Source organism: Hakea prostrata, chromosome 8, assembly GCF_041222555.1.
Source record: "Hakea prostrata isolate BN-2017 chromosome 8, UWA_Hpros_2, whole genome shotgun sequence".
NCBI classification, from domain to species: Eukaryota; Viridiplantae; Streptophyta; class Magnoliopsida; order Proteales; family Proteaceae; genus Hakea; species Hakea prostrata.
This window is the reverse complement of record NC_142607.1, coordinates 47,286,258-47,311,540: the sequence shown is the minus strand read 5'-3', so window position 1 is coordinate 47,311,540 and position 25,283 is coordinate 47,286,258. Positions and strand designations below refer to the sequence as shown.

The window sequence follows — 25,283 nt, the reverse complement described above, 5'->3', positions numbered from 1 at the left end:
AAATGTATTATGTGATATTTGGGAGAAAAAAAAAGTTGAAGAGATAAATGATGTGCTTTACACTTTAGAAACAATATCATGACATGGGTTTGAGGTGGGACCTTTACATTCATCTTTTCCTCCTTTCTAAGGAAAAAAAGTAAGTAGTGACCAAAAAAAAGTAGAAATAATTATAATGACCACACCACCCTAGCTACCAACATGATAATACTGGTAATCTAGAAAGATTGACATTATTTAATGGACCACCTTGTTCGTTCATTGAGCAATAATATTTGAATCACAAGTCATCTATGTACATTAAGAGGTAAGTCATTTTTATCATGCACACATGTAAAAAGTCTTTTTCATTAAAATTTGGTGTTTCTTTAATTTAATTTGATATATACATATTATTCTTTATTTATCTGTAGATTTGATTACATATGTGATCATTTTTCTAATAAAATTATTTTGAAATCTTATCATTTTCACATTTAAATAACTCTTTTCATTAGTAGATTAGATATTGCACAGAGCAACTTAGATAAGGCAATAGAAGTTAAAATAAAATTACAACTTCTTAATTTATTAATTTGGTAATAGAAATTTGGTCATATATTTTAAAAAATAAATGAAAATAAATATGTGAAGCCCTTACTTTTATTAGAGAACATGTGAAGGAGCCCTCACTTTTATGAGAGAACATGGAAAGGGGTTCTCACTTCATTGGTACCTTGCCTCCCTTGATGGTACTACGACAATTTTTTGTTCATCTCTTGCTGAACTGGAGCATATTTCTCTTACGAGAATTGGCGTACATCCCCATTTTCAACCACCTCTCACGATTATCCAGCTAACATCTAGTAGTATCTTCAAGTTGTTCATTAATGAGACTTGGAATAGTGTATCTAGATTTGGTGGTAGAAGTTGCATCATTTGGGATCCTGGGTCTTTATTTGTTGTGGCTAAAGGAGTTGATGCGTATCAGTTATGTTGATGCTGCACCCGACTGAGCCCTCCTCAAGCAGAAGACGATGAGCCCTGCAAAAAGAGTTAGACACGGGCCGGCTAGAGTACCGAGCAACTGCCTCCGATGGCTAAGTTAGATAGTGAACAATCTAAGGTCTCGTGCCAAGAAAACACAAGACAAAGTTCAAAACATATTGGATACTTACCGGAGGGGTAGGTCCCTCCTCTTATAATGTTCATGTTACCTTTTATGTACTTGGTAAGTCTACCCGACGAGGGTGCCGTTTCTCTTGAGATCACGCCTTCCTGTCGTCGATCCTGCTTGATCAGCAAAGGAGTTGACTTTCCTTATTGAGAATGGTTGCCATATTAGTCGAGTATTCATCGCGACTCGATCAAGCTAGTCGCTTCTCATCCCGACTGAATATGGAGCCCCAACCGGGTATGACCAGATCGGTTAGGAAACTCATATCGTGAGAGAACCGACTGGATGTGGAGCCCCAACCAGGTCTGACCCGATCGGGTAGGAAACTTCCGCATCAGGAGTGTATGCTATTAGCTTTTCTACTACTGCTATAGAAGCTGAGTTTGTACGTGCTGCTCTTCTTTTTTTGAATTAGGCTTCATCTTATTTCTTCAATTGCTCAACTTAGTTCCACCGCTCAACCAAGCCCTAGCCTCTATTGACTGAGAAACTGTACCATTGACGATATCCGATCTCTCTCTTATTCTTTTACTTCAATCTGATTTATATGGATTAATAGATCCTCAAATGTTTAGGCTCATTTTCTTGCTACTTGATGCTTGAAACATAGCTATCCAAGGTTTGGTGTACTAGGCCACCCAATTTTATTGTTGGTACCTCTTTTCTTTAGAGTCTAACAACTATTTTGTAGACTTTGACTTATTTTTAGATTTCTTTTCACTAGAAAAAACTATTTTTTATTTTATTTTATTTTATTATGGTCTTTTCCTTTAAATGGATTACAAATTACAATCATAGGTAAAGGAAAACTCATTGGACTTAACCATCGTAGGTTTGCTCAATTGGTAAAATTAAAACTCTTTAGTGAAGAAGTCGTGAATTCGATTATGCCTGATGGTATATTTTATAATACCCCATCAATTATATATAAAAAATCACTTGTTCCAAATCACTGAACTATAGCATATATAAACTTTTATTTGTAATAAAGAAAAAAAGAAAAATAGTTATTATATATACATGGTATGATTTTTTTCTCCTCAATTGCTTTAAATATTCTTCCCAAGAAATAAAAACATACAAAAAAAAAAAATCTTCCCAAAAAAGAAATAAGGTGTCAGATTTATATAAATCCTTTTCCAAAAGGAAATAATTTCTAGAAATTAGATGGAGAAAGAAGTGAAACATTCCGCTTCTATGTCTTTCTCATTGATGTGACGCGGAAAGTATTCTTCAAAAAAGTACTTATAATAAAAAAAAGGAATTAGCTGATAAAACCGGTTCAAAACCGATACGTTTCGCGTATCGATACAATTTGGTCCATAAAGATTCCGATACATTTAATGGTAAGTAAAACTAAAAGTGTAAAACTCACTAAAACTGTAAAAGTTAAAAAAACGATAAAAAACCGGTTTCGTATCACCAACGACTCAACCTTGACCTCGCACCAGAAAAGTAAGGTATAGAGCGATAGAGAACCGGTGCCATCATGCCACGTGGAAGGTTAATCACCGTACAACTGTCCAGCTGTCTCGTCATCTGTAAGTCACGGGCCCACATAACACCCAAAAATTCCACCTTCTCAACTTTTTGAAGTTGGTGAGATTTTTCTCATTTTTTTCAATTTTTCTCCTGTGCCTTCAGTTTTACAGTTGGGTGTTGAAGGGTGATCAATCATCATCTCTTCTTCAAGCCAGCATGCAAACCTTAACCCCTTTTGACCATTTTGATTCACTTTCTGTAAATGATGATGATGGGGTTTTAGATTTATTCTTTCCTTCTTCCCTCACTTCAGATTTGAATTCTTACTTCCATGGCCGTTTCGGATATCGAAGCAGTTTTGGATTTCTTGAGAAAAAATGGTTTTTCCCAAGTAGAATCAGCTCTCAGAGAAGATATTGTCGAGAGAAGCGATTTGGATTTGACTTCTTCCGATTTCGAGAGGTTTATGTTTCCAATTCCTCCTCCGCTTCCTCCTGTGAGAATTAGATTGAGTGGTCGACAATCGGAGCTTCATAACGGTGTTGTTCATCGTTCTGATTCGTCTGATGATTTTCTCAGCATTGGTTCTCCAGCCATCGGCGCTTCTCCCTCTGGTATGTCTCAAAATTATGGTTTCCTATATCATAATTCGACTTCAAAATTTTAAATTTATCGGTGCATTTGATTTCCTGAAATTGATTTCTTCTGGGGTAATAAGTTCAATCTTCCATTGGAATTATTAAAAATGCGCGCCTTTTTTGAGAAGTTTGATTCAATGGTTAATTATGAGGTTTGAGCCTGACCTGTACTTGTGTAAACAGGTCTGACGAATCCATACGCCGTTTGGCCTGAAGCTGGACCTAAATCCGAAGCTTCATCAGAGAGACTCTCCCAATTTGATACTGCTCGTGATTACTATGATTCTGATGTTCTCTATGATACTACTTGGAACAGCGAGAAAGATGGGAGCCACCCTAAAAGTTTCTCTTTCAGAGGACCAGACTTCTTTGGCTGCCTGAGTGAAGATAAGTATATTACTGCTTCGGAGGCAGAGAGGGAATGTGATAGACTGTTCGGTGTAAGTTATGCAGCAGAAGGATTTCATTCAGTGACTAGTATTAATTGCTTGGGTAATACATGCTTTAATGATGCATCAATTGAAAATGGTGTTCCATTTGCTGAGCATTGGAATAAGGATGTCCAAAAAAAACATGAAGATCCTCTTTGTGACTGTTGCAAAGGAGAAAAAGATTATTATCGAGGAGAGTATGAGGTCTATAACCATGTGAAGAGCTTGAAAGACCCAGAGCCGAAGGACATTCAGTTAAAGCTTGTGCCTGAATGCACTGTTTATTGTGATTCTAAGTCAGAGCACCAAAGATATGAGAGTTCAAAAGACTTTATAAAGAAGTGTTCAACAGAGAATGTAGATATGAAGTTCTGTATGGACACCAATTTGCATCTTCATGATTCAGAGCCTGCCTGCCGACGATATGTAGATGGTGACTATGTAATAGAAGACGCAGAAAAAACAGGAGAGCCTGATGTATCTGGAACCGCAGGGGATGGTGACGATTGTGCTACTCCCATCGAGCATCTAGCATATGAAATTGATGAGGATGAATATGAAATATTCAACCTACGAATAATACATAGGAAAAACAGGTATGCAGACCATGTCCTTTGATATTTTCACTTCAATTGAGATTTAAAAGTTAGCATGAGAAACTTCTTGGCAAACCAAAACTATGTGGTATGAGCAAGAACAGTGGAACGAGTCAACATTAATTTTCCTCATTGTTAGACCTGGCAGGACCCAGTTGATGTGGTTTTTCATTTTCAAGCAGATTTCACCGATCCACAAAGAATCCAGAACCAGTTACTTGATCTTGGCCAAGACCCTCAAAAAAATAAAAAATAAAAAATAAAATAATAATAATAAATAAATAAATAAAGAACTTGGGCAAGATCTTAAGCATTGGTTTGATTTTGGTTATTTATACTGAATTGCTCATGTTCATCTTTGTGTACCCTCCATAGGACTGGATTTGAAGAGAACAAAGACATACCTATTGTTATGAATACTATCATAGCTGGCAGATATTACATCACAGAATACCTTGGTTCTGCTGCTTTCAGCAAAGTTGTTCAAGCACATGACCTTCATACTGGGGTGGATGTTTGTTTGAAGATTATAAAAAACGACAAGGATTTCTTTGATCAAAGTTTAGATGAGATCAAGCTTCTGAAGTTTGTGAACAAGAATGACCCCACAGATGAACACCACATCTTGCGCTTGTATGACTACTTTTATCATCAGGTATGTGCCACAGCACCTTGGCCATTCTGATGCAGCTCTTAGCAACCTTGGACTGAGAAACCGTATGTGAATGATTCTGTCTTTCTCATCACAGGTTCATCAGATAAAGTAGTTAGCATATTTCATCTTTTTTATTTTCCTTGGGCAACTTCTGTGACATCACCCATGAGTGAAGTCTTTTTTTTTTTTTTTTTATATTTTTTTTAATTCTGACTTCAGAGTCTGCATTCACCCACCCCCCACCCCGAAAAGAATAATCTATTTAATCTTACACGTGACTCATTTTCCTTTTTACATACAACTTTACAGGAACATCTATTTATTGTTTGTGAACTTCTACGAGCAAATCTGTATGAATTTCAGAAACATAATCAGGAGTTTGGCGGGGAGGTTTATTTCACATTGCGCAAGTTGCAGGTTGGAAATTTGAATGTGATTATTTTTAGTCATCAAATTTAATATTATGAAGATTTTCTCTTGAAATCAGCAGTTCCTGTAGTTTCAAATTTTAAAATACCTATATAGTCTACAAATCCTTGTTGAAAGGTCCTTTCTAAACTAAAATTTGTTTCATGATGGTATTCACCCTTTTTAATCTTCACTGTATTTGCACGTTGAAATTTTGGATCAAGTAAATTGATGATTTTGCATAAGAAAAGATGGTTTAAAGTCTCACTCACTCTCTCTCTCTCTCTCTCTCTCTCTCCCTCTCTCTGTATGGGTTCTGTACTGATCTTGTAAACTGAACTTTTTCAATGATTTTTTTTCCCAATTAAAGAGAAGTTATCTTGCTTAGTCTATGTGAATCGTATTGGTTGCTGATTCTTGACCAGTGATGGTATATATAAAATTATATGTTTTTATCTGGGTAACCTGATGAGTAATGGTATGTATAAAATTATATGCTTCTGTGTGGGTAACCTTTGTTAGGTTTTGTTGATTTTATCAGATGATAACTCAACAATGTTTGGAGGCATTAGACTACTTGCATGGTCTGGGAGTTATCCACTGTGATCTGAAACCTGAGAATATTGTCATCAGAAGTTACAGCAGATGTGAGATAAAGATAATTGATCTTGGGAGTAGTTGCTTTCAGACAGATAATTTATGCCTATATGTACAATCTCGCTCCTATAGGGCTCCTGAAGTTATTCTAGGTCTACCATATGATCAGAAGATTGACATTTGGTCTCTTGGTTGTATCCTGGCTGAGCTATGTTCTGGTGAAGTAAGTTCCTCTAGTCTGTTTTATTTGAGTCAATCATACGATCAGTTTTTCTAGCTAATACTGTCATTTCAAATCAGGCTTTCAAACTTCTTATGTTAACTTCCATTCCCAGTTTCCGTCTTATGTATACATGCATGTGCATAGGTACTCATTTTACCTGTAAAACTGAATGCTCGTTCTCAAGGTGAACTTAATCAGTCATCAATTATTCCATGCTTGCAAATAGATACTTTTATTCGATATTTCCTTGTTATATTCTTGAAGTCAATCCTCTGATCATAATTATTTTCTGAAGGGAAATTGCTTTTACTCATTTCTGTAACTGAATGTCCCTAAGTCCTATTCTGAATTGTAAGACATTTATGAAGAATATGGAAGTGGATGGTGACATATAGGTCCTGCAGTCCCTTTAGGTACTTAAAAACATATAGTAGTGTAGTGTGGGGTAGGGAGGAGGAAAAATCTTAGGGGAAGGGAGAAAGAGATCTCACAGTCGCACTTCCCAAAATGAAGCACTCAACTTCTATCTCAAATCATCTCTAATAATGGATCTCTAATAATGGCTGGGTTGCAAACAAATATCTGAAGGAAATAGCAAGACTTCTAATTAGACTATGAAACTGGAATAAACATTTGCAACTAAATTCTAACACTAACTCTTTCTTACATGGGTAACCTTAAACACTGGAAAGAAAAATACTGAAATAATAACTACTCAATAAATTAACTAATTCCAACCATTGTTGGACTGGTTATTTTGGGTTCGGGCCCCAAAGCATGGCATCCAGTCCAACCAGTCAAGTGACACTGCACCATTGTGTTGAAGAGAACCAGAATAGTAGAATTGTTCCATGTGTTTGAGAAAATCTAACGCAAACAGGGGATATATTAAATTTGCAACATTCAATGGTGTTCTGACTCTATAAACTGAAAAAGAATCCTTTAGTTTTTCAATATGACAGAAAAGGGAAAGAACACTTTAATTCATCACCTAAAGTTCTTTGGTTGAAGATGCCCAGCTGAGTCATAAAAAAATTTGGGTAGGGGGAAGATCAGTCTTTGCAAAAAGGGATTTGAATTGGAAGACAGATACCTTGATCAGAAATTTACCTCTTCAGTCCAGTAAGACATTTAAGAGTCATGATTCATTTCATAAAAGGCTTGCTTGCAGTGATGCTTATTCTTCATGTTGGTGACTGACAATTACGCTTGGTGGTGTTGTCATTTCAGAAATCTTGACAACAGTCCATCGATTCCTTCTATATTCTGATGGATTTTGTACATGCTTATAGAATTGCAAAAAGTAATTGAAGCATTGTCCCAGCAATTTTTCCTGCAGTTTTTCTCACTATCATGTGGTTTTGCTTCATGTCTATTCTCTAGGGTCAAAACCTCGTATGATGCAATGGATGTTAGTATTACTTTTGCTCTAATATCTGTGATTTAACAGGTGCTTTTTCCAAATGATGCACTGGTAATTATACTTGCTCGCATGATTGGGATGCTTGGTCCTATTGATATAGACATGCTAGAGAGGGGGCTAGATACAGACAAATATTTCACAGAGGACTATGATCTATTTCATGTTAATGAGGTTTGTCTACATTCTCTTCCAACTTTAACTCATATTAAACTTCTTAATGCTGAATGGTGTCAATTTTTTTGCTCATGTGCTTTGTCACCATGATGAATATATTATTAAAAAGTTAAATCCGGTGGTTCACTCGAAACATATTGTGCAATCAATAGTTCAGAGAATCTGTGTCACTCATGCTTGTGCAATGTTGATATGCGGTTCCCAATTGGTTAATACTCCAGACTTGTTTGGGGATTCACCGGCCTTCAAAAGTGAGGGAGCAACATAGTGATGTAGTGAGGCCTGGGTATAGGGTGACATTTTCACTTTCTTCTTACTCTTCCTCTTGCATCCATCTTGTCAGGTTTGGTGAACATGCCACATGCATAAGAAAGAATGCTTGAAAACTACATAAGCAGATCACCAAAGAAAATTAAACAAGTTGTAGTTTGGATGTTTTTTTTTTCCCTTTTGGGGTTGGGGGGGAGGGAGTGGTATAACAAGTAGGGGATTTCGTTAAATCTCCATTTAGATTGGTTGTAGGTTATTTTTACCATTGGCTTCTTAATGTCTTCTTTTGGATAAGGATGTAGAAATGGTTAGGCACCCTTTGTTTAAATCTAATATGTCTGCTATACTTGTTGAGACTTAGATGAAGTACTTCTGCTTTATCAAGCATCACCATTGCTTGATTCTGGGATCAAACATCTTTTCAATGATTCAGTCTGCATTTGTAATCAAAACAGTCTCCTACATATATGTGTTCGTCCAATGTGTCAATTTTCTGCTGATACACAATCAGTAGATTTACCTTGGCTTCATGGTGATTCATTTGGGTCTAAACTTTGGATTTTATGTGAGGTCTAACCTTTTAACAGTAGTTATGGATTTGATGGGTCATTAAGCTGCTAGTGAGCACTATTCGTGGTTCTACATGTTGCACCCAAATCTGACCCCTTCGTGTGAACCATGGTCAAAGCCATTGGCTGGCTCTAGAATCTGTTCCCAGAGAGAGTGAGTGTGGGCCAACTCGAGGGTCAGTCAACCACCTCTAAAGCTCAAGTCAGATTCAGGAACAACATTCCCTTGAGGTTGGGGACTTAGAATGATATGAACAAGTTGAATAGTTGAACCTGATGCTTCGTTTGGGGTATTTATAGTTGGATCTAGTGCTTCATGATGGTTGGATTGTCTAATGTGTCCCGGATCTCCGTTGGATATGACACATGGCTTCTAGGTGTATGACTATTCTGATGAGTCTAGGCCTAACACTAGTATGACATTGGAGGCTGATGTTGACAGATCCTAACCTGATCACTTGACAACTTGGCTGGAATTCCGCTTTAGGTAGACAGGGGTAAGGTCAATGGATCTCCTGGTAGGTAAGGAATGTCAGGCCTTGAGGCACATACGAACAAATCGTGCTATTTGTCTCGAGGTTAAAGGCCGGCTCCCTCTTCCAGTCTTGGACCACTACAGCAAGGTGGGGCTTCATGAGGCACAGGCTACGGGAGCCCCCCCCCCCCCCCCCCCAAAAAAAAAAAATCTGATTCCCAGGCTTGGGTGTCGGCATATCGCCTTAGCTCTCTTTTGAGGTTAAAGGGTTTATGTGTGGTTTACTTGGACCCGGCTCGGACTCCGATCTATCATGTGGTTACTGCATTGGCCTCATTTGACACACAAGCTCCCTAGTCCTCTAGGTCTCCATCTATTGGTTGGGTCAGTGGAATGTATCCCGAGACTACATGCTTGAAGTTGTAAGTCTAGAGAAGACCAATGGGCAAACCGGAAGGGCCAAAACCAGATGTTCTATAGATAGAGGGCAGCACCCTAAATGATTGCACAGTACAAGCCAAATCAGAGAGAAAACTAGCCCCACCTATCAGAAGCTTCCTCTAGATGTGCCAGAGCAAATTGATAAAATTGACTTTGGAGTAGAAGAGCACTTAGCCAGGGAGTCTCCTTAGCATGCACCAACCAATCCTTGACACAGAGACCCCATGGCAACCACCAAAGGCAGCCCTAGAAGACTACAGTGATAAAGTAACCTACTTGAACCAATATCAAGGTCCTAAAGAGATACAACTGCTGTCAATGACTTCTATAGCTCCATTAGGAAAGTTCAATGAGAACCCTATGGCTAGAACATAAGAGGATTGAAAGGAGATGCCAGCCTTTGAAGTCCAAAGCATAACAATTGACAAAGGAGGTGCCCTCCAGAGTGTAGAACAATGACCAAATCAACAACCATAGTAGAGCTGTAAGTGAGAGGGTTCCTTATGTCTTTTGCACTAGAGAGAAGGCATTGCTGCCCCCATACATTTGGGCATGCCATCTCCAATTCCATTTGAGATAGGCCCTCCCTTGGGTCCCACACTTCTTCCTGGGAGGGACACTACAAGAACTATCCAAACCATAGTCATGCTATTCATAGAGGTGGTAACAAAGAAGGACTCTAGAACTTCACCAGCCACTTCTTTATGCCCTCCTGGTTCATTGAAAAAGAGACTCCTAGACTTGAAGATCACATCCATCAAGCCATTATGCTTCCAAAGTTCTATCTAGGAGCAGCATTGGCAGCCCTCTACCTACTACTTTTCCCTCACTGCAAGATGTGAGGAAGAGTGATGAGGACATCAGTGGGAAGTTCCAAGTTTACCGGTGACGCTGATGCAAAGATCATCCCACGACAATATCTATGTGGATGGACAATGAATTCGGAGGTTATTGGATTGCTAGGATCCTATGGTTCGATGAGAAGCACTACTCCTAGGCAGTTTATCATGTTATTTTCCTTATTCTTAGTGGGTTGGGTAGTAGTTTGCTATTGAATTTTTTTAATTTCACGTTTGAGTCTTTATGGGCTGGGCCTAGAGTCTATTTTGGCCCAATTTTTAATTATTTTGGGTATAGTTTATATTTACTACTTAAGTTAGGGTTATTTTGGGAATTAAACATGTAGGATTGGGAGGGATCAATTCTTTTATTTAAACCTTGTATGGAATTTGTTTTTGGCAGCAATGAATGAAAAAAAACAAAAGATTATCTTCTCTCTCTCTGCGCAAATTTCTCTAGCTTGATTTCCTCTCTTTCTCAGGTAAGTCCTCACTTTTCCTCTTTCATTCTCTCTTGCGTGATCAGACTTATCTCTTCTTCTTTTCTTCCTTGTTTAGGATAGTTGCTTTCTTCTTTCTTCTCTCTCTATTGATTCTCTCTACTCTTCTCAGTTTTCTTTTTCTTTCTTCCTCTTTCCCTGCTATTCTATCCGTCATAATTTTCTTCTTTCTCTGTGTACTATTTTTCTTTATGTCTTCTTTTCCTTTTCTCCTTCTCTTTTCTCATTGCTCGTACAATAGTCTTGATGTATTTCTCCATCCTAACCCTATGCCCCTTCTTGGATTTCATCATTGTTCAGAAATATTTTCCTTTTATTATTTCTATTCCTAAATGTTTTCTAAACCCTGTTTTGGCAGCTAGAACTAGTAGGTGACTTTATCTCTCCCTAAATATTTCTCATTTATTCTTTGGCAGTAGTTTTCTTTAAAACAAAACTTCTTAAGACTCCTTTTACATTGTTAATTGCTGAATTCTTTGTTAGAAATCTGATATTGATTAGGACAACTATATTTTCTTTAAGTTTCTCAATACTCTTGCATTCAATTTAGTGTTATGGTGCCAAGTTCCCTATCCCCTTGTAATGTAGTACTGTGTTTGATTAATCAAAATAGTAGCCAAATAGGACCTTTCATAGGGAATCAAGTTCAAATTTGATAAACTTAAGATGAAACAGAATTTATGTGTGAAAGAGGGCTGAAACTAGAGTGGTATTATAAGGATAATAGAGTAACAAAATACTGGCTGAATAGATCTTCAAAACAGGGGCAGCACTATAATGAAGAAATTGAAAGAACAATATAAGGGAATTGAGAATAACAATGTAACACCCGGGCTTCACACCGCAAGGTGGATCGATTGGATCGAACACCAACCTACCTTGATCAAACACAAGGATTCTCCAAAGAGAAGGAATGCTACAAAGCAATTTGATTTCAATTGATGAGTTGTGTCTTCACCTCTTGCATAAGTCTCTTTATATAACATTCTAAAGAGACATAAACATTAATAGTAACATCCAACCACTAGCTAACACCACCTACCTATTAATAACTCAACTACTACCTAACTCTTGACAAAGGAAAACTCCTTTAACTATGAGTTCTTTTATTTTTAAAGCACAACCCCTTTTATTGATTTTTCAAGAACTAGACTTGGGCTTAGGTCTAGACCATGAATATGTGGGCCAACTTTGACCCACTAAAACAGCCTTAGCCCATGAAAGTCATGGACTGATTTGGGTGATAGCTTTAGACCTTTGATGGGCTTGACCCAATGGGCTTCTTCTTTCTTAAATATGTCTTCAATTCTGCATCACCTTGTTTCCCTATTGATTCTTGTTTAGTGGTGCTTATTAGTTAGGACTTATTGTGTTTCTTTCTCTACTTTAGCTGTCCTAAATGCATGATTAATCAGAATTCAAGTGCTACAATTCCTTTTCTTTACTATCTGTCAAGAATAGGTGTTTCATTCTAAGAGTTTAGTAGCCCACTTTGTAGGTCCCCTAGTTTCTAGGGTTTCTCCTACATCAATGAGCCTACACTAAGGACTTCCAAGGCAATGATCCAAGAGGAAGAGAGCATTGCATTCATCAAGACATGAATGTTCTTAAGAAGGGGAGTATTGATGTGAACAGAAACCCTAAGTGGGGAACCCAGGATGGATCCAAGAAGTCTCCATAGGTTGGCTAAACCCTCTATGAGAGGGTATTTTGGCCATTTTGGCCCTTATTTTATCTTATTTTGTTTTTGGAATTATTGTTAGAATTTTTCTGAATTTTAGTTGATTCCACTTTGGTTGATTCTATTTAAGATTTGCTTGGAGCATTCTAAAGTTGATTTGTTTTAAGTTGGTTGCTTTAGTCATAAGTTATAAAATTAGCATTTAGCATATGCTTAAAAAGATAACTTAAAGTGTGTTAGTGAGATTCCAATCTAAGGGTTGAAATCTCATAGTAATTTGATTCCTTTACTAAGTGTTGATAAGAGTCCAATTTGAGTTGTAATCGGATCTCATCAGTTAAGGAGATTCATCTCTGAGTCAAAGTGTTTAATTTAGGCCATTAATAGCCCCTTTCCACGCTGTAATTTTCAGTCTTGGATGAATTAATGAATTGAGTGTTTGAGGTTCAGGGTCTCCTCGGTGGATAGGCCTCGGCAGGTGAAAAAGCCTTCAAGTTCTTCTTGTTTTCTTCAATTCAGTAGCTCTTAAGAGATCTTCAAGCATCCAAGCAACCATTTCAGCCAGCATTCCCTATCCCCAAGTAAGTACAGCAGCCTTCTCACCCTTCCCCCTCCCATGCACAAAACCCTAGAACCCTTCCCCATCAACTGTAGCATCCCCAGCCCCCTCCCTCTTTGTTTGACCTAGGAAACCATCCCCACCCCATTGCAAATCACCCCTGCCTCTTCCCTTTTAGCTTCTTGCAATTTCGGCCCCACTCTCAAGCCATCGTGACCATTCCCCTCTCCCTTTCTTCTCCACGTCAGCACATCCTAGTCACTTTAGGAAATCCCAAACCCCAGCCTTAAATCCCTCCTTTAATCCACCATTAGAATCTCAGCAACCGTTAGGCCCTATCCCTACCCTTAGTTTCTTCAAAACAGCCCTATTTTCTGGAGTTTATTTCCTGCACCGCATCTTCTTTGAGTGATTTGCAAAATGTTGTTAAATTTCAGAAAAAACCCTAATTGTTTGAAATCTCAGTCTTTCCTTCTCTGAACCAACTTCTAACTTGTGGATCAGTTACATAGTCAAATCTGGTCTGCAGGATAGCAAGCTTAGCCCATTCCCAACTGGGCCAACCCTAGCCAAACCCTGGTTTGCCCTAGATTTCAAAATTCAAACCTGAATTTCAACCACTAAAAGAATTCAGATCTGAATTTGATTGTCAACAGGCCTGAATTGTTTAATACCCCATTAATACCCCCAACAAACCCCTCTACCTATTTCTAGAATTTCCTTGGCAGCCACATTCTAGGGAAATTACATTTTTACTCCTAACCCTTGATTTGTGGTTACATCAGCGTGCCAACCATCCATGCTAGGGTGAATACCCTCTACATGTAAACGCCCTTAAGGGAGGGTTGAGACTTCCTGCACACTCTTTTCTCTGTCTTATCTTTCGCCACTACCAGCTCAACCCTGGGATGCTTACCCCCAATAGCTGGTGAATCCTATAAGGATTCATTGCTCACTACCACAATCTTTAATACGGCGCTACTATGAGTGTTTTTTGGCCACCTATACTCTTATTGAGCAGAATGGCTAGTATTATTTTCACAAGAGAGTGATAAAGGGTTGATCTATCTTAGCCTTGATCGATGTCTCACTCCTTGACAACAGAAAGGGGTGATTTGAGCGATTTTGCTCTTGTGCTCCTCCACCTCTTCCCTTGAGGATATACTTCCTAATGCACTAGAAGAAACTTCATCTCGAGGCTTGAAGCAAATGAAAAAGAGTTGCAAGCAGTCGGTGGGTGAAGAGAATCTGATGAAAGACGTGCTAGCCGAGAAAGGAGAATTTATCATGTGAACTTGAGTATGAGGAGTCTCTGATATATTGGGGAATCATTATGGGTGAGCCTCCCATTAATGTCTTTCATTGAACTTGCATTTTTATGAAAATTCACCAAGTCACTAATCTCGGTTGTGTCTCCTGTCTTGTAGGTGCTAGCATGTATGACCTAGACAGCATAAATGCCCTAACAGGAGAAGGCCAGGTTGGCCAAATCTCAAAAGGTTGATGCCGCTACCAAGGCTAAAGGATCAAGGAAGTCCGGCAACAAGAAGATGAAGTAAGCTATCCTACCAACTCTAATGTAGAAGATCAATGTGAAGCCCTCAAAAGCCACTGATCAAGTAAAGGGCATTGCTGTAGAAAAAGCCCCATTGTTGCAAAACGGATGGCTCTGGCTCTTCCCGAGAAGAGAAAAGGCAAAGAGAAAGAGAAGGTTCTCGAGGCTGTAAAGAATGAGGAGCCTCTAAAGTCTCAATATGGAGGCGGTTAGTTACATGTTCTACAATGTAGAACAAGAGTGCTACTACGACTCGGTGGTGTTGGACCATTGGGCAAAGAAGCCCAAGCTGGTGGGCCCGAAAGGCATTTTCGAGACTGCAAATGAAGTTGAGATGGTGGAGGAAGAGATGAAGGACCAAGGTGGGACTTACCGCCTGCCCTTCATCCTTGACTGGCGCCTCCCAACTCATGCTTCCATCATGGCCAACGCCTCCCATGCTTTAGAGTGGGTTCTTCGGTTGTATAGCCGAGATTGACTTAAAGGATCTTCGGGACATGGACCAGCAGGAGATGTCTGGAAGTTTCACTCCTAGACATCTCGCACTTAAGTTCTTTTATCCAAATTTACTCACCCATCTCTTCTTTATATATATATATATATATATATATATATATGGCAAAGAAGACCCGGTAGTTTAGTGCCATGGTCGACTAGCTCAACAAGGAGGGTGAGGAGGTGACGGCTCATCTCCAAGGTTATGTCGACCAACTCCGCAAGGAGAAGGAAGACATCTCCAAGGAGAGGGATGAGTTGAAAGGAAAGCTTGAGTCCCTCGCCTCGACCTAAAAGACCCTAAAGGAAGGGCTCACTGAGGCCAAGTTAGGGAAGGAGGAAGCGGCTAGGAAGCTGGAGCAACTGTAGTAGTCTTGGTATAAAGAGAAGGCTTGGCTCCGGGAGGAAGCAGTCGTCCAATATAAATAGTCGGCTGACTTCCTAGAAGGTGGTGGATGAGGCTTTCGACCAGTACAAAAAGAGCAAGGATTACAAAGATTAAGTGGTTTGAGAAGTTGAGGCTGCCTACGGGGTCGGGCTGATTGAGGCCTTCGTATTAGTTCTCAAAAGTTATCCTAAAGTCGACCTTTCTGGCTATGATTCTCTCATCAATGCAATTGACTTTACCCAGCTTGGCAAGCCGATTTTAGATTAGGTGATTAGTAGGGGATAGGTTGTGGGAGAAGAGGAAGATAATGAAGAGGCAACTTCAGCCATGATGTCGATGATGCTGACCTCAACTGTCAGCTCCAGCCCAAGCAACAACCAAATCGGTAAGTCCAGCCACCAACCGACCAGCAGCAGCAGTAGCAATGATGGCGCCCTTCTCCTTTTATATTTATTAGATTTTGTTAACTCCTCCATCTCGAACAATGATGAACAAATGTGCTCTTTTAATCCTAGCGTAAATGTAATTTTTTTCTTTTGTAATAAACAATTTACTTTTTCTTTTAAGTGTTGCATCGAGGTTACCAAATGTGTGAAGTTCCTGGACTAATTGCTTAACGTGACTAACTTCTGGACACGTGTTAGCTGTAATTGAAAATTTAGGGATCTCATGTACTCAACTTCATTATCTAGGGTGCCATGATCGAACCGATGCCTGACTAAGTGATACTTAGATTAATTAGGCAATTAAACCTAAGCAGGTAACGTTCCCTAGCCCCCTAGGCATGGTACCTTAGTAGTGGATCACCATGCATTGGTCTGTGTAGCCCCTATTTTAGCCAATTCGAGGCTGCAAGTGATTTTAAGGGCTACAATGGCCTATGGACGTCGAACTCCCACTCTTCCTTGTCGGGCTGCTATAGAGTTGTAGAAGGGCTGAGAAAGTGTCTTAAGCCATAGGATACTCTGTTAGAGGCTAAGTGTTTGAGTTCGGGACCGGTCCGTATGTAGTGTTGCGAATGATTTTTCCGTCACCGATGCACTTTGCCAATAGAATTAGAGACATGTGTAGCCTGAGAAACTCTTTATTAAATGGAAGTAAATACAATAAGTTTGGTGTTGTTTGTTGGTAGTACTTCTTTAACATATTGAGTTCTAAGCTTTAGTGACGTCTCTTCTCGAGGTGAGTATTTTTTAGCTTGTAGGTTCCCAACCTCACTTCCTTAGTCATAAAGTAGGGACCTTCTCAATGGGACAACTTGGTTTGGTTCCTGGGATGAGAGGTTTAGGCTTGCCACAACACCCAATTTCCCGCCTTGAAAGTCTTGAACTTCACATTGGATTTGAAGTACTTGGCGGTCCTGTTTTAGTACTCAATGTTTTTATAGGGTGCTAACTTGCGCACTTCATCCAGGAATTCTAGTTTGGCATGGAGGCCCTCTTCATTAGGGTCAGGATCGAACTCCCAGGATTCCGAAGATTCGGCTAAGACTTCCACATGCACTAAGGCATCTGTACCGTATGGCAATTTGAACGGTGTTTCTCCACTAGGAGTTCGAGCCGTAGTTCTATAAGACCATAGAACATGGGGTAGTTCTTCTACTCATTTTTCATGAGTCTTCAAGCCAGCATTTTATGCCATTCAACAAAGTTCGGTTTGTAGTCTCGACTTGGCCGTTTCACCTGGGGAATGCGACAACAGTTGCTCTGAAGTTGATTTCATACTTCTTGCAAAATTGTTGAAGTTGTCATTGTCAAACTGCTTGTCATTGTTAGTAACTAGAATCTTTGGGAGCCCAAACCGATAAATCACCTTGTTGAAGACGAATTTCTCCATTTGCTTCTTGATGATGGTTGCTGTAGGCTTTGCCTCCACCCATTTAGTGAAGTAGTTGATGGTAACTATAGAGACTTCCTTCCTCCAGTGCCGATTTGAAGTTGCCTTGAATATCCATGCCCCACATGGTGAAGGAATAGAACTCAACATTAATGTTAGGGGGACGACAGGTTTTCACTGAACCGAAGAATGCATTTGGCATTGCTTGCAAGTCTTTATGTAGTCCATTGCTTCCTTTTGCATTCTTGGCCAATAAAAACCTTGAAGGACTTTATATGCCAGTGCCTGAGCTCCCATATGACAGCCATAGGTTCCTTCATGGACCTCAGCAAGAGCATATTTGGCTTCCGTTGGTCCGCGACAACGAAGGAGGGGCCTCAACACAAACCTCCTATAGAAAATCTCATCCTTCAACATACGCCTTATTGTTGGACACTTCAAAGTTCTAACATATTCTCTTTTCTCTGGTAGCATGTTGTCTTGGAGGTACCGGATGATTCGATTCATCCAACTAGGCTCCTCCTCTATATCCATCTCCTCCAGTTTATTAGTGCTTGGTACTATTAATTCGTCCATGTATACTGTTGGCTCTAACTTTGAATATCCCATAGATGCCAACCTTACTAAAGTGTCGACAATTTCATTTTCCTTTTTGGGATCTGAATTAGCTTCGAGACGGTCGAAGTATGTTCAACACTCATTCACTTTCATCAAATACTTGGACATTCATTCTTCCTTTGCTTCATATACCCCTATGACTTGGTTCACCACCAGTTGTGAGTCACTATGAACTTCTAAATTCTTCGCGCATATTGACCTTGCCAACCGATGTCCGGCTAGGAGTGCCTTGTACACTGCTACATTATTTGATGCCTTAAACCCGAAGTAGAGGGCGTACTGAATTGCGAAGCCCTCAGGGCTCCTTAACATAATTCCAGCTCTACTTCTTGATGCATTATTAGACTTGTTGATAGAGAATCCATTTCTTGGGTAGTTGGTTGACGTCCATGCCTTCCTTGCTTGGTGTAGATGTGGATTTTACCTTGAAGTTTGCCGAGGCTTAGCCGTTGATCGACATTCTTGGTTTGGAGTCTACTTGGTGCTCACTTAACTCAACGACCCAGTCACTATTCTCTCGACTAAGTTGGGAAGGTGAAAAATCTTCTTTAGTGGTTAGGACATTTATCGTATGTGATTAGAAGTGGGCTCCAAGCTTCCTAGCAGCTACAATAAAAACTATGGCCTATTTCTTTATCTCAGGATACCTAAACTTGGCATTTAAGAAGACGTGGCTCACATAATAAATTGGGTGTTGAACCGACCCATCTCTTCAAATCTGCGAAGGCAGCCTGACATTCTTCATTCCAAACTATGCTAGGCGTAGCCGTAAGGTTCTTCAAAGCCTTGAAAAATGGAAGGCACTTATCTCCTAATTTAGAGATGAATTAGTTCAACGCTGCAACCCGACCTGTGAGACTTTGCACTTTTTTCATTGTTTTGGGAAGTTGTATCTCCAACAATGCCTTGATCTTCTCAGGATTTGCCTCAATTCTATACTGCAACTCCATAAAGCCCAAGAACTTCTTAGAGGAGACCCTAAAGGCGCATTTCTCAGGGTTGAGTCTCATCTGATATGCCCATAATACATCAAACACTTTTGCCTTGTCGGTCAGATGGTCTCCGAGGGCTACGATTTTAACTAACATATACGTGTAGATGTTTATGTTTCTTGCTATTTGCTTATAAAAAATCTTATTGACTGCCCTTTGATAGGTCGCCCTAGTGGTTAGACCGAACAACATCATTGTGTGATGGTAGCTCTCTCGATTCGTTATGAAGGCTGTGTGGATCTTGTCTTTAGGCTTTATAAGGATCTGATTTCACCTAGAATATGCATCCATGAAGCTTAATACTTCATTCTAGCATTGACATTAATTATAATATCGATGCAAGGCAGAGGTAAGGAGTCTTTGGGGGCATGCCTTATTAAGGTGTAGTCAATGCGCATCCTCCATTTGATGTTAACCTTCTTAATCATAATGTCATTTGCAAGCCATACGGGCATTCGATTGATTTAATGAATCCCAACTTCACTAGCTTGTTAACTTTGGCTTTGATTGCTTCATGTTTCTCAGTCGAGAAGTTCCTTCTTTGGATGACAGGCTTGGCATCTTTGCAAATCCATAAGCTAAGCTAAGCCACCCGTCGGTCAATTTTTGGCATGTCTTCGACAGACCATGCGAACACGTTTGCCCCAAAGGAAAGCAGTCACTCTTCGCCTTACCTAATCATGGTACCTTAGGTTGGGTCTTCAACTCTTAGCTAGACCTTGTTGAGCTTCCGTAGTAGCTCTCCTCTTTGGAGTTGTTCCTTTTCCTGGTCGTGTTTGATCTTGATTGCCATCGTTATCCTGATCCAAGGAGCCCAAGGCGATTACTTTATAAAATTCAAGTAGTACCTTGGAGGATTCTTGGTTTGCCCTGCATTCTTTTACTCTATGCTTTGTGGGGAACTTCATCATCATATGGCTAAAAGATATAACCGCTTCAAATGCACTTAGGGTTGGCCTACCCAGAATCATTTTGTAGGCCAAAAATTGCAAACAACCATAGAGGTTGTCGGGATGGTCGCTTGTTGGGGTGCACTTTTACAGTGAGGTCTAATAAAATTGTCCCTTACACTACTACAAAGGAGCTAGCAAACCCATTCAAATGGATGCCACTTGGCACTAGGGCACTTTCTTCAATCTTCAACTGCCTAAATGCTTCCAAGGATATTAGCCTAGTAGGTAGGCAGAAGAACCTGTATCCACCAACACTCTGTGAACCACATGGTTGGCTAACTTCACTTTGATGATGAGGGGATCGTCATGGGGATCTTCACACCCCTGAATCCATGACCGAAAAAGAGATGGACTCGCATTGGCTGAACATCGTTTCAAGAGACGCCTCCACCACACTAATATGTTTAGCTTTGCACTTAGCTTAGTGAACGGACTCTGGAGTTGGGCCTCCTAAGATCTCAAGAAAGTTGTCTTCCTCCATCGACACTTTCCCTTTACTTTCTTTCTTCTTTGATTTTGACCTCTTAGGGGATTAGTCCTGACTTCTGGACCTTCTTCTCCTTGGCAGGACTGATCTCGGGGTGGGTTTGCCTTCTCCACTTCCCAATATGGCCCTTGGGGATTAGCTTTTTATTTCAATCTTAAGGGTCTTGTAGTCGTTGGTGTAATCACCCTTATCCTTGTAATAGTGGCAGAATTTGGACATATCTACCTTGCTTTTAGGCCGAGAGTACAACTTTTGGGGATTCTTTAGTAAGCCTTGGCCTTGGATTTGCATATGTATGGCAGATCGGGACTTGTTCAAGGGGTGAACCTTGTATCATCTTCTTGGACCTTCTTCCCATTCCTGTTAGGTCAATCTCTTCTATCTTTTCTTCCTCGGAATTGTCTTGAGCTTTCTCTCTTTTGACTTTCGAACAATTTAGAGGTCTTCTTCTTGTCCTTGAAGCCACTTTAATTGGCTTCAATCACTTTTTCCACCATTGCCATTTGGTAATAGCGGTCTAGCAGCTTTGCAAGGTCTATTGGCTTCTTCTCAACCATTGAGGCAATGGGCCTCTCATTAGTGATTCCTCTCTTTAGGGCGGTAAATGACACTTTGTTATGTAGGTCCTTGATTTGAATGGAGACCTTGTTGAATTGCACAACAAAGTCTTGGATGGACTCATTTTGACCATGCCTCAAAGCTAGCAAGTTGTCCTAGGTCATTTCCTTCTTAATCCCACTCTAGAAAGGCTCTCTTGAGCTGCTCAAAAATCATGGATAAAATTATTTGGGTGGTAGGAGAACCATGTGGTAGCTAGCCCCATGAGTGACTTTGGGGACTCTTGGCACTTGATGGAATCTCCACCGCCAACAATTGTCATAACAGAGTTGAAATATATAATATTGGCAAATGGGTCGTCATTGTGATTAAACATAGAAAATGTCGGCGTCTTAAAACCCGCAAGGAGTGGTGTGTCTATGATCTCTTGAGTGAATGGTTGAAGATTAAGGATGTAATACATGTCCTTGGTGACCTTATCATCCATGTGCTTAAGCTTCTCATCAGGTTCATTCACTCTCCAATGGATCTAGGAATCCGCCCACTCTATACGCCTTTAGGGTGACTTTCTCCTTCAAACTCATATGAGTTTTGAGCTCTCGTCTTCCTTGTTTTCACCTGGCTTCTCCTAGCTCTATGCTTTTTGCTGGGCTCGGCATCATCCCTTTACAATCCTTAAAACCTAAAGGAGGTCCCATAAGCCTTGTTAGCAGTGGAGTTTTGGATCTCCATCTACTGTCCATCCTCTTATCTTTTGCTAAGGTGACTAAAAGCCAAGCCATGTTCTTTGTTTCACCTAGCTTTCTCTCGGTGACTAGCTTCCTCTTTTTTTGGCGGGCCCTAGCTGACTCAATCTCATACCTGTCAACATGCGCTCCTAGAACCATCGCATTTTGGTCTAAAGGAGAGGAAGTCACCTGGTGGTCATTGTAAGGAGGAGGTAAATCCTACTGGTGGGAAGTCACAAAACTGTATGCGCTGACCACTTGATGGAGCAGACCATCCATTTGCAAGAACTACCTCTCTAGGTTTGCCAATCATTGCTTATACACAACAATGGTTTGGTTCCCCTGTTGGAGTTGCAAGGCTCCTTCAACTTGACCCCTAGTGTCCACTTGATGGTTTTGTGCGGGAGGGCATGTGCAAGGTTGAGGGGAAGCTAGGGGTCTTTCCCATTGTCATTCTTCTTGGCCTTGGTACAAACTCCCACTTCCTTTGGACGAGTTTTTCCGGTTGATTTTTGAGCTTTTCCCTCATCATGGTTTCTACTGAAGGAAGGAAATTAAGGAATTGGAAGTGAAGCAAAGATGTGGGGTAACACCTTTAAAAATAGGGTAAATGGGGAGGATAAAAGGTCAAAGAAGAGGGAAAAAGGCTTTGTGAATGCCTGTTTCCCACAAATGGCGCCAACATGTTGCACCCAAATCCGATTGCTTCACGTGAACCCTAGTCAAACCCACTAGTTGGCTCTAGAACCTATTATAGAAAGAGTGAGTGTGGGCCGACTTGAAGGTCGGTTAACCACCTGCGAAGCTCAAGTCAAATTCAAGAACAATATTGCCCCAAGGTTGAGGACCTAGAATGCTATGAAGAAGATGAATAGTAAATGCTCAATGAGTAAATGTGCATTACTAGATATGGTGTAGTTAAGGGGTATTTATAGTTGAAGTTGATGCTTTGTGATGGTTGGATTGTCCAATATGTTCTGGATCTGTGCTTGGCACAACACATGGCTTCTAAGTGTATTGATCATTTTGACAGTTTAGGCCTGACATTGGTATGGTAGTGGAGGCTGATCTTGACAGATCCTAATCTGAATACCCGACAACTCAGTTGGAACATCGCACCAGACAGATAGGGGTAAGGTCAATGAATCTCCTGGCAGGTACGGAATGTTAGGCCTCAAGGCATGTACAAACAAATTGCCTTGTTTGTCTTGGGGTTGGACGCTGGCTGCCTCTTCCCATCTTGGACCACTTTACCGGGGTGGGGCATCCCGAGACACAGGCTACAGGAGCCCCACCCATCTGATTCCCAGACTTGGGTGTTGGCATATTGCCTTGGCTTCCATTGGGGTTAAACGGTTGATGCTTGGTTTACCTGGACCCGGCTCGGACTCCGGTGTGTCCCGGGTCTTATGCCTTGGCCTAGTTTGGCATAACGCTACAATATTGAAAATCTCCAGCCCCATTGCTGGATTGCCTATTTACTAGCACATGGCTATACAGTTATCTAGGATCTCACCTTTTGTCCTAGCAAATTACTATATTTATTAGTAGACAGCGCAGCCAATGAAACATGAAATAATACAGCACGGCAGTAAACCGAAACAGAGAAATTTCCATGAAGAGGAAAAAACAAAGACTACTATGGAGATTACTATGCTAATGGATGATACCCAAAGTAAATGAGTAAAAAATATCTAAAAAAAAGTTAAAAAAATCTCCTAGTACTCTTTTATCTGTCTTGTAATAGCAGTCACCTTTAAAACCCAATTTAGCTTTCGGTCTGATAATCTGTTCTTCCTGACACCTTAGGCATCCCTGGAGTCTCTTTATAGCTTTTGTTTTAGATTTTTTCATTGATTAATCTAGTTACAATTTGGCTTCTCTTTCTTTCTTTCTTTTTCTTCTTCTTCTTCTTCTTTTTTATTTTTATTTTATTTTATTTTTAAACTAGTATAAATACATCACTAAATGCAAGAGTCAAGATTTTTTTTTGCAAGTGCAATGTGTTGCAAGTTGAAACATAATCTTGTCTCCTGCCAACCACCTGCTGTTGAACCCTAAATAACAGCAGCTACAGAACATAATGATTGTTGTCTGATTAATCTTCAGTACACATTGATCAGGGAGTCTCTCTGTCTGGGATTTTCACTTGTCTGAATTTTTGTTCCCAGTTAATGTTTTTCTTCTTCCTACTCAATCACAATACTTTCCACTAATAGAAGTAATTCAGAGTACAAGAGGTATGTAACAGAGTTCCATTAAAGGTCTATCATCTGTTCCTTTGTCCTCACTGTCACAGCCCTTCAATCATGTACGGAGAATTACCCACAATTTTTACTTTTACTTTTCCAATTTTTCTTAGGAACCTTCTATAACTTTGTAAGTTTGCCAAGCCTTAACCAATCTTACCCCACTTATGCAAGATTTTGCTCTGATAAATTAGCCAGCTATTCTTTATCAGCAAGGTTGGATTTCTTTATAATAATCTTACTGCCATCCATTGTCACTGTTTATTGAGAAATCCAATATTCACTCAGCCAGACTGGTTTTCTTCTTTCCTCTTGTATTTAATTACCTGTAACATTTGTTCTCATTGAACTCTTTATCGATTGCATTTTCTTCTTTTTCAACTCTGTTTTGGTGAGCTTAAATCCCTTCTATTTTGTGGCATATTTGCATCAAATGACAGATGACTGCTTTTTGCATTGAGGTTGTTTACTTGGACACTGAAATCTGTAGTTGGGGTTAGTATAAGGCTTGTTCTTTATTCAAAAATCAAAACGATTGTTGACACCAGGGAGCTGTTCTAATGTAATCTTTTTACATTTTTCTGTTTTCTTTTCAGGAAACAAACCAACCGGAGTACATTATACCAGAGGAGACCTCGTTAGAGCATCATCTACAGGTTTCTGATGTTGGGTTTATTGAGTTCGTCAGCTATTTGCTTGAGATTAATCCAAGTAGACGGCCAACTGCAAAGGAAGCACTACAGCACCCATGGCTCTCTTGCACTTACAAGTGAAGCTGTTCGTTGCAGTTCATTGGAAATGTATGGTGTTTTGAAGTTGAGTGGAAGCTCTTCGCTGTGAAAAAAGGTTTTGAGAGTGAGATTCTGCTCTGATTTCTTTGTTGTTTAATGTCTACGTTTGTACAGTGTGTGCAAATTATTATTTTCAGGGGGTGAGCACATACAGTGCTTGCATTTTGAGTATACAAATAATTAATTGTTTTTTCCTGGGTAACGATCTGATACCATTTATCTTCCCATTTAGCAGCATGTCCTCCTCACCCTCTTTTATAAGAAAATTCATCCAGGACAAACAATTTTTTTTCCAATTTATTATAACTACTCAATGTTTGGTATATGATGATGTTTATAATATAACAAACTTCAAAGATGTAAACAAAATATTTTACTAAGGGGATGTAATCTATTTATGGGTAATTATTTATTTATTTATTTTTATTTTTTAAGGAGTTGGTAGCCTTAATGTGGGTGAAAATTATTATATTTACCACAAATCGAACTCGTAATCTCTTCAATAAAAAGTGTCGA

At 39.8% G+C, this 25,283-nt stretch overlaps 2 protein-coding genes across 2 annotated transcripts in view; one reads left to right on the top strand and one right to left on the bottom strand.

Moving 5' to 3' along the window:
• The window catches only part of LOC149008265 (uncharacterized), a 46,278-nt gene extending 40,614 nt beyond the window's left edge, over positions 1 to 5,664 (bottom strand). The window contains exon 1 of the mRNA XM_089164535.1: positions 5,639 to 5,664. The gene's annotated coding sequence lies outside the window, so the exon portion shown is untranslated. The remainder of the gene's footprint in view (positions 1 to 5,638) is intronic.
• On the top strand, positions 2,788 to 25,179 carry LOC149008264 (uncharacterized). Its single transcript, XM_089164533.1, has 7 exons — positions 2,788 to 3,252; positions 3,460 to 4,303; positions 4,679 to 4,958; positions 5,268 to 5,375; positions 5,908 to 6,186; positions 7,637 to 7,780; positions 24,573 to 25,179. The coding sequence occupies exons 1-7, from the start codon at positions 2,970 to 2,972 to the stop codon at positions 24,747 to 24,749; spliced, it is 2,115 nt and encodes a 704-aa protein (XP_089020659.1). The 5' UTR covers positions 2,788 to 2,969; the 3' UTR covers positions 24,750 to 25,179.
• The last annotated feature ends 104 nt before the right edge of the window (positions 25,180 to 25,283 follow it).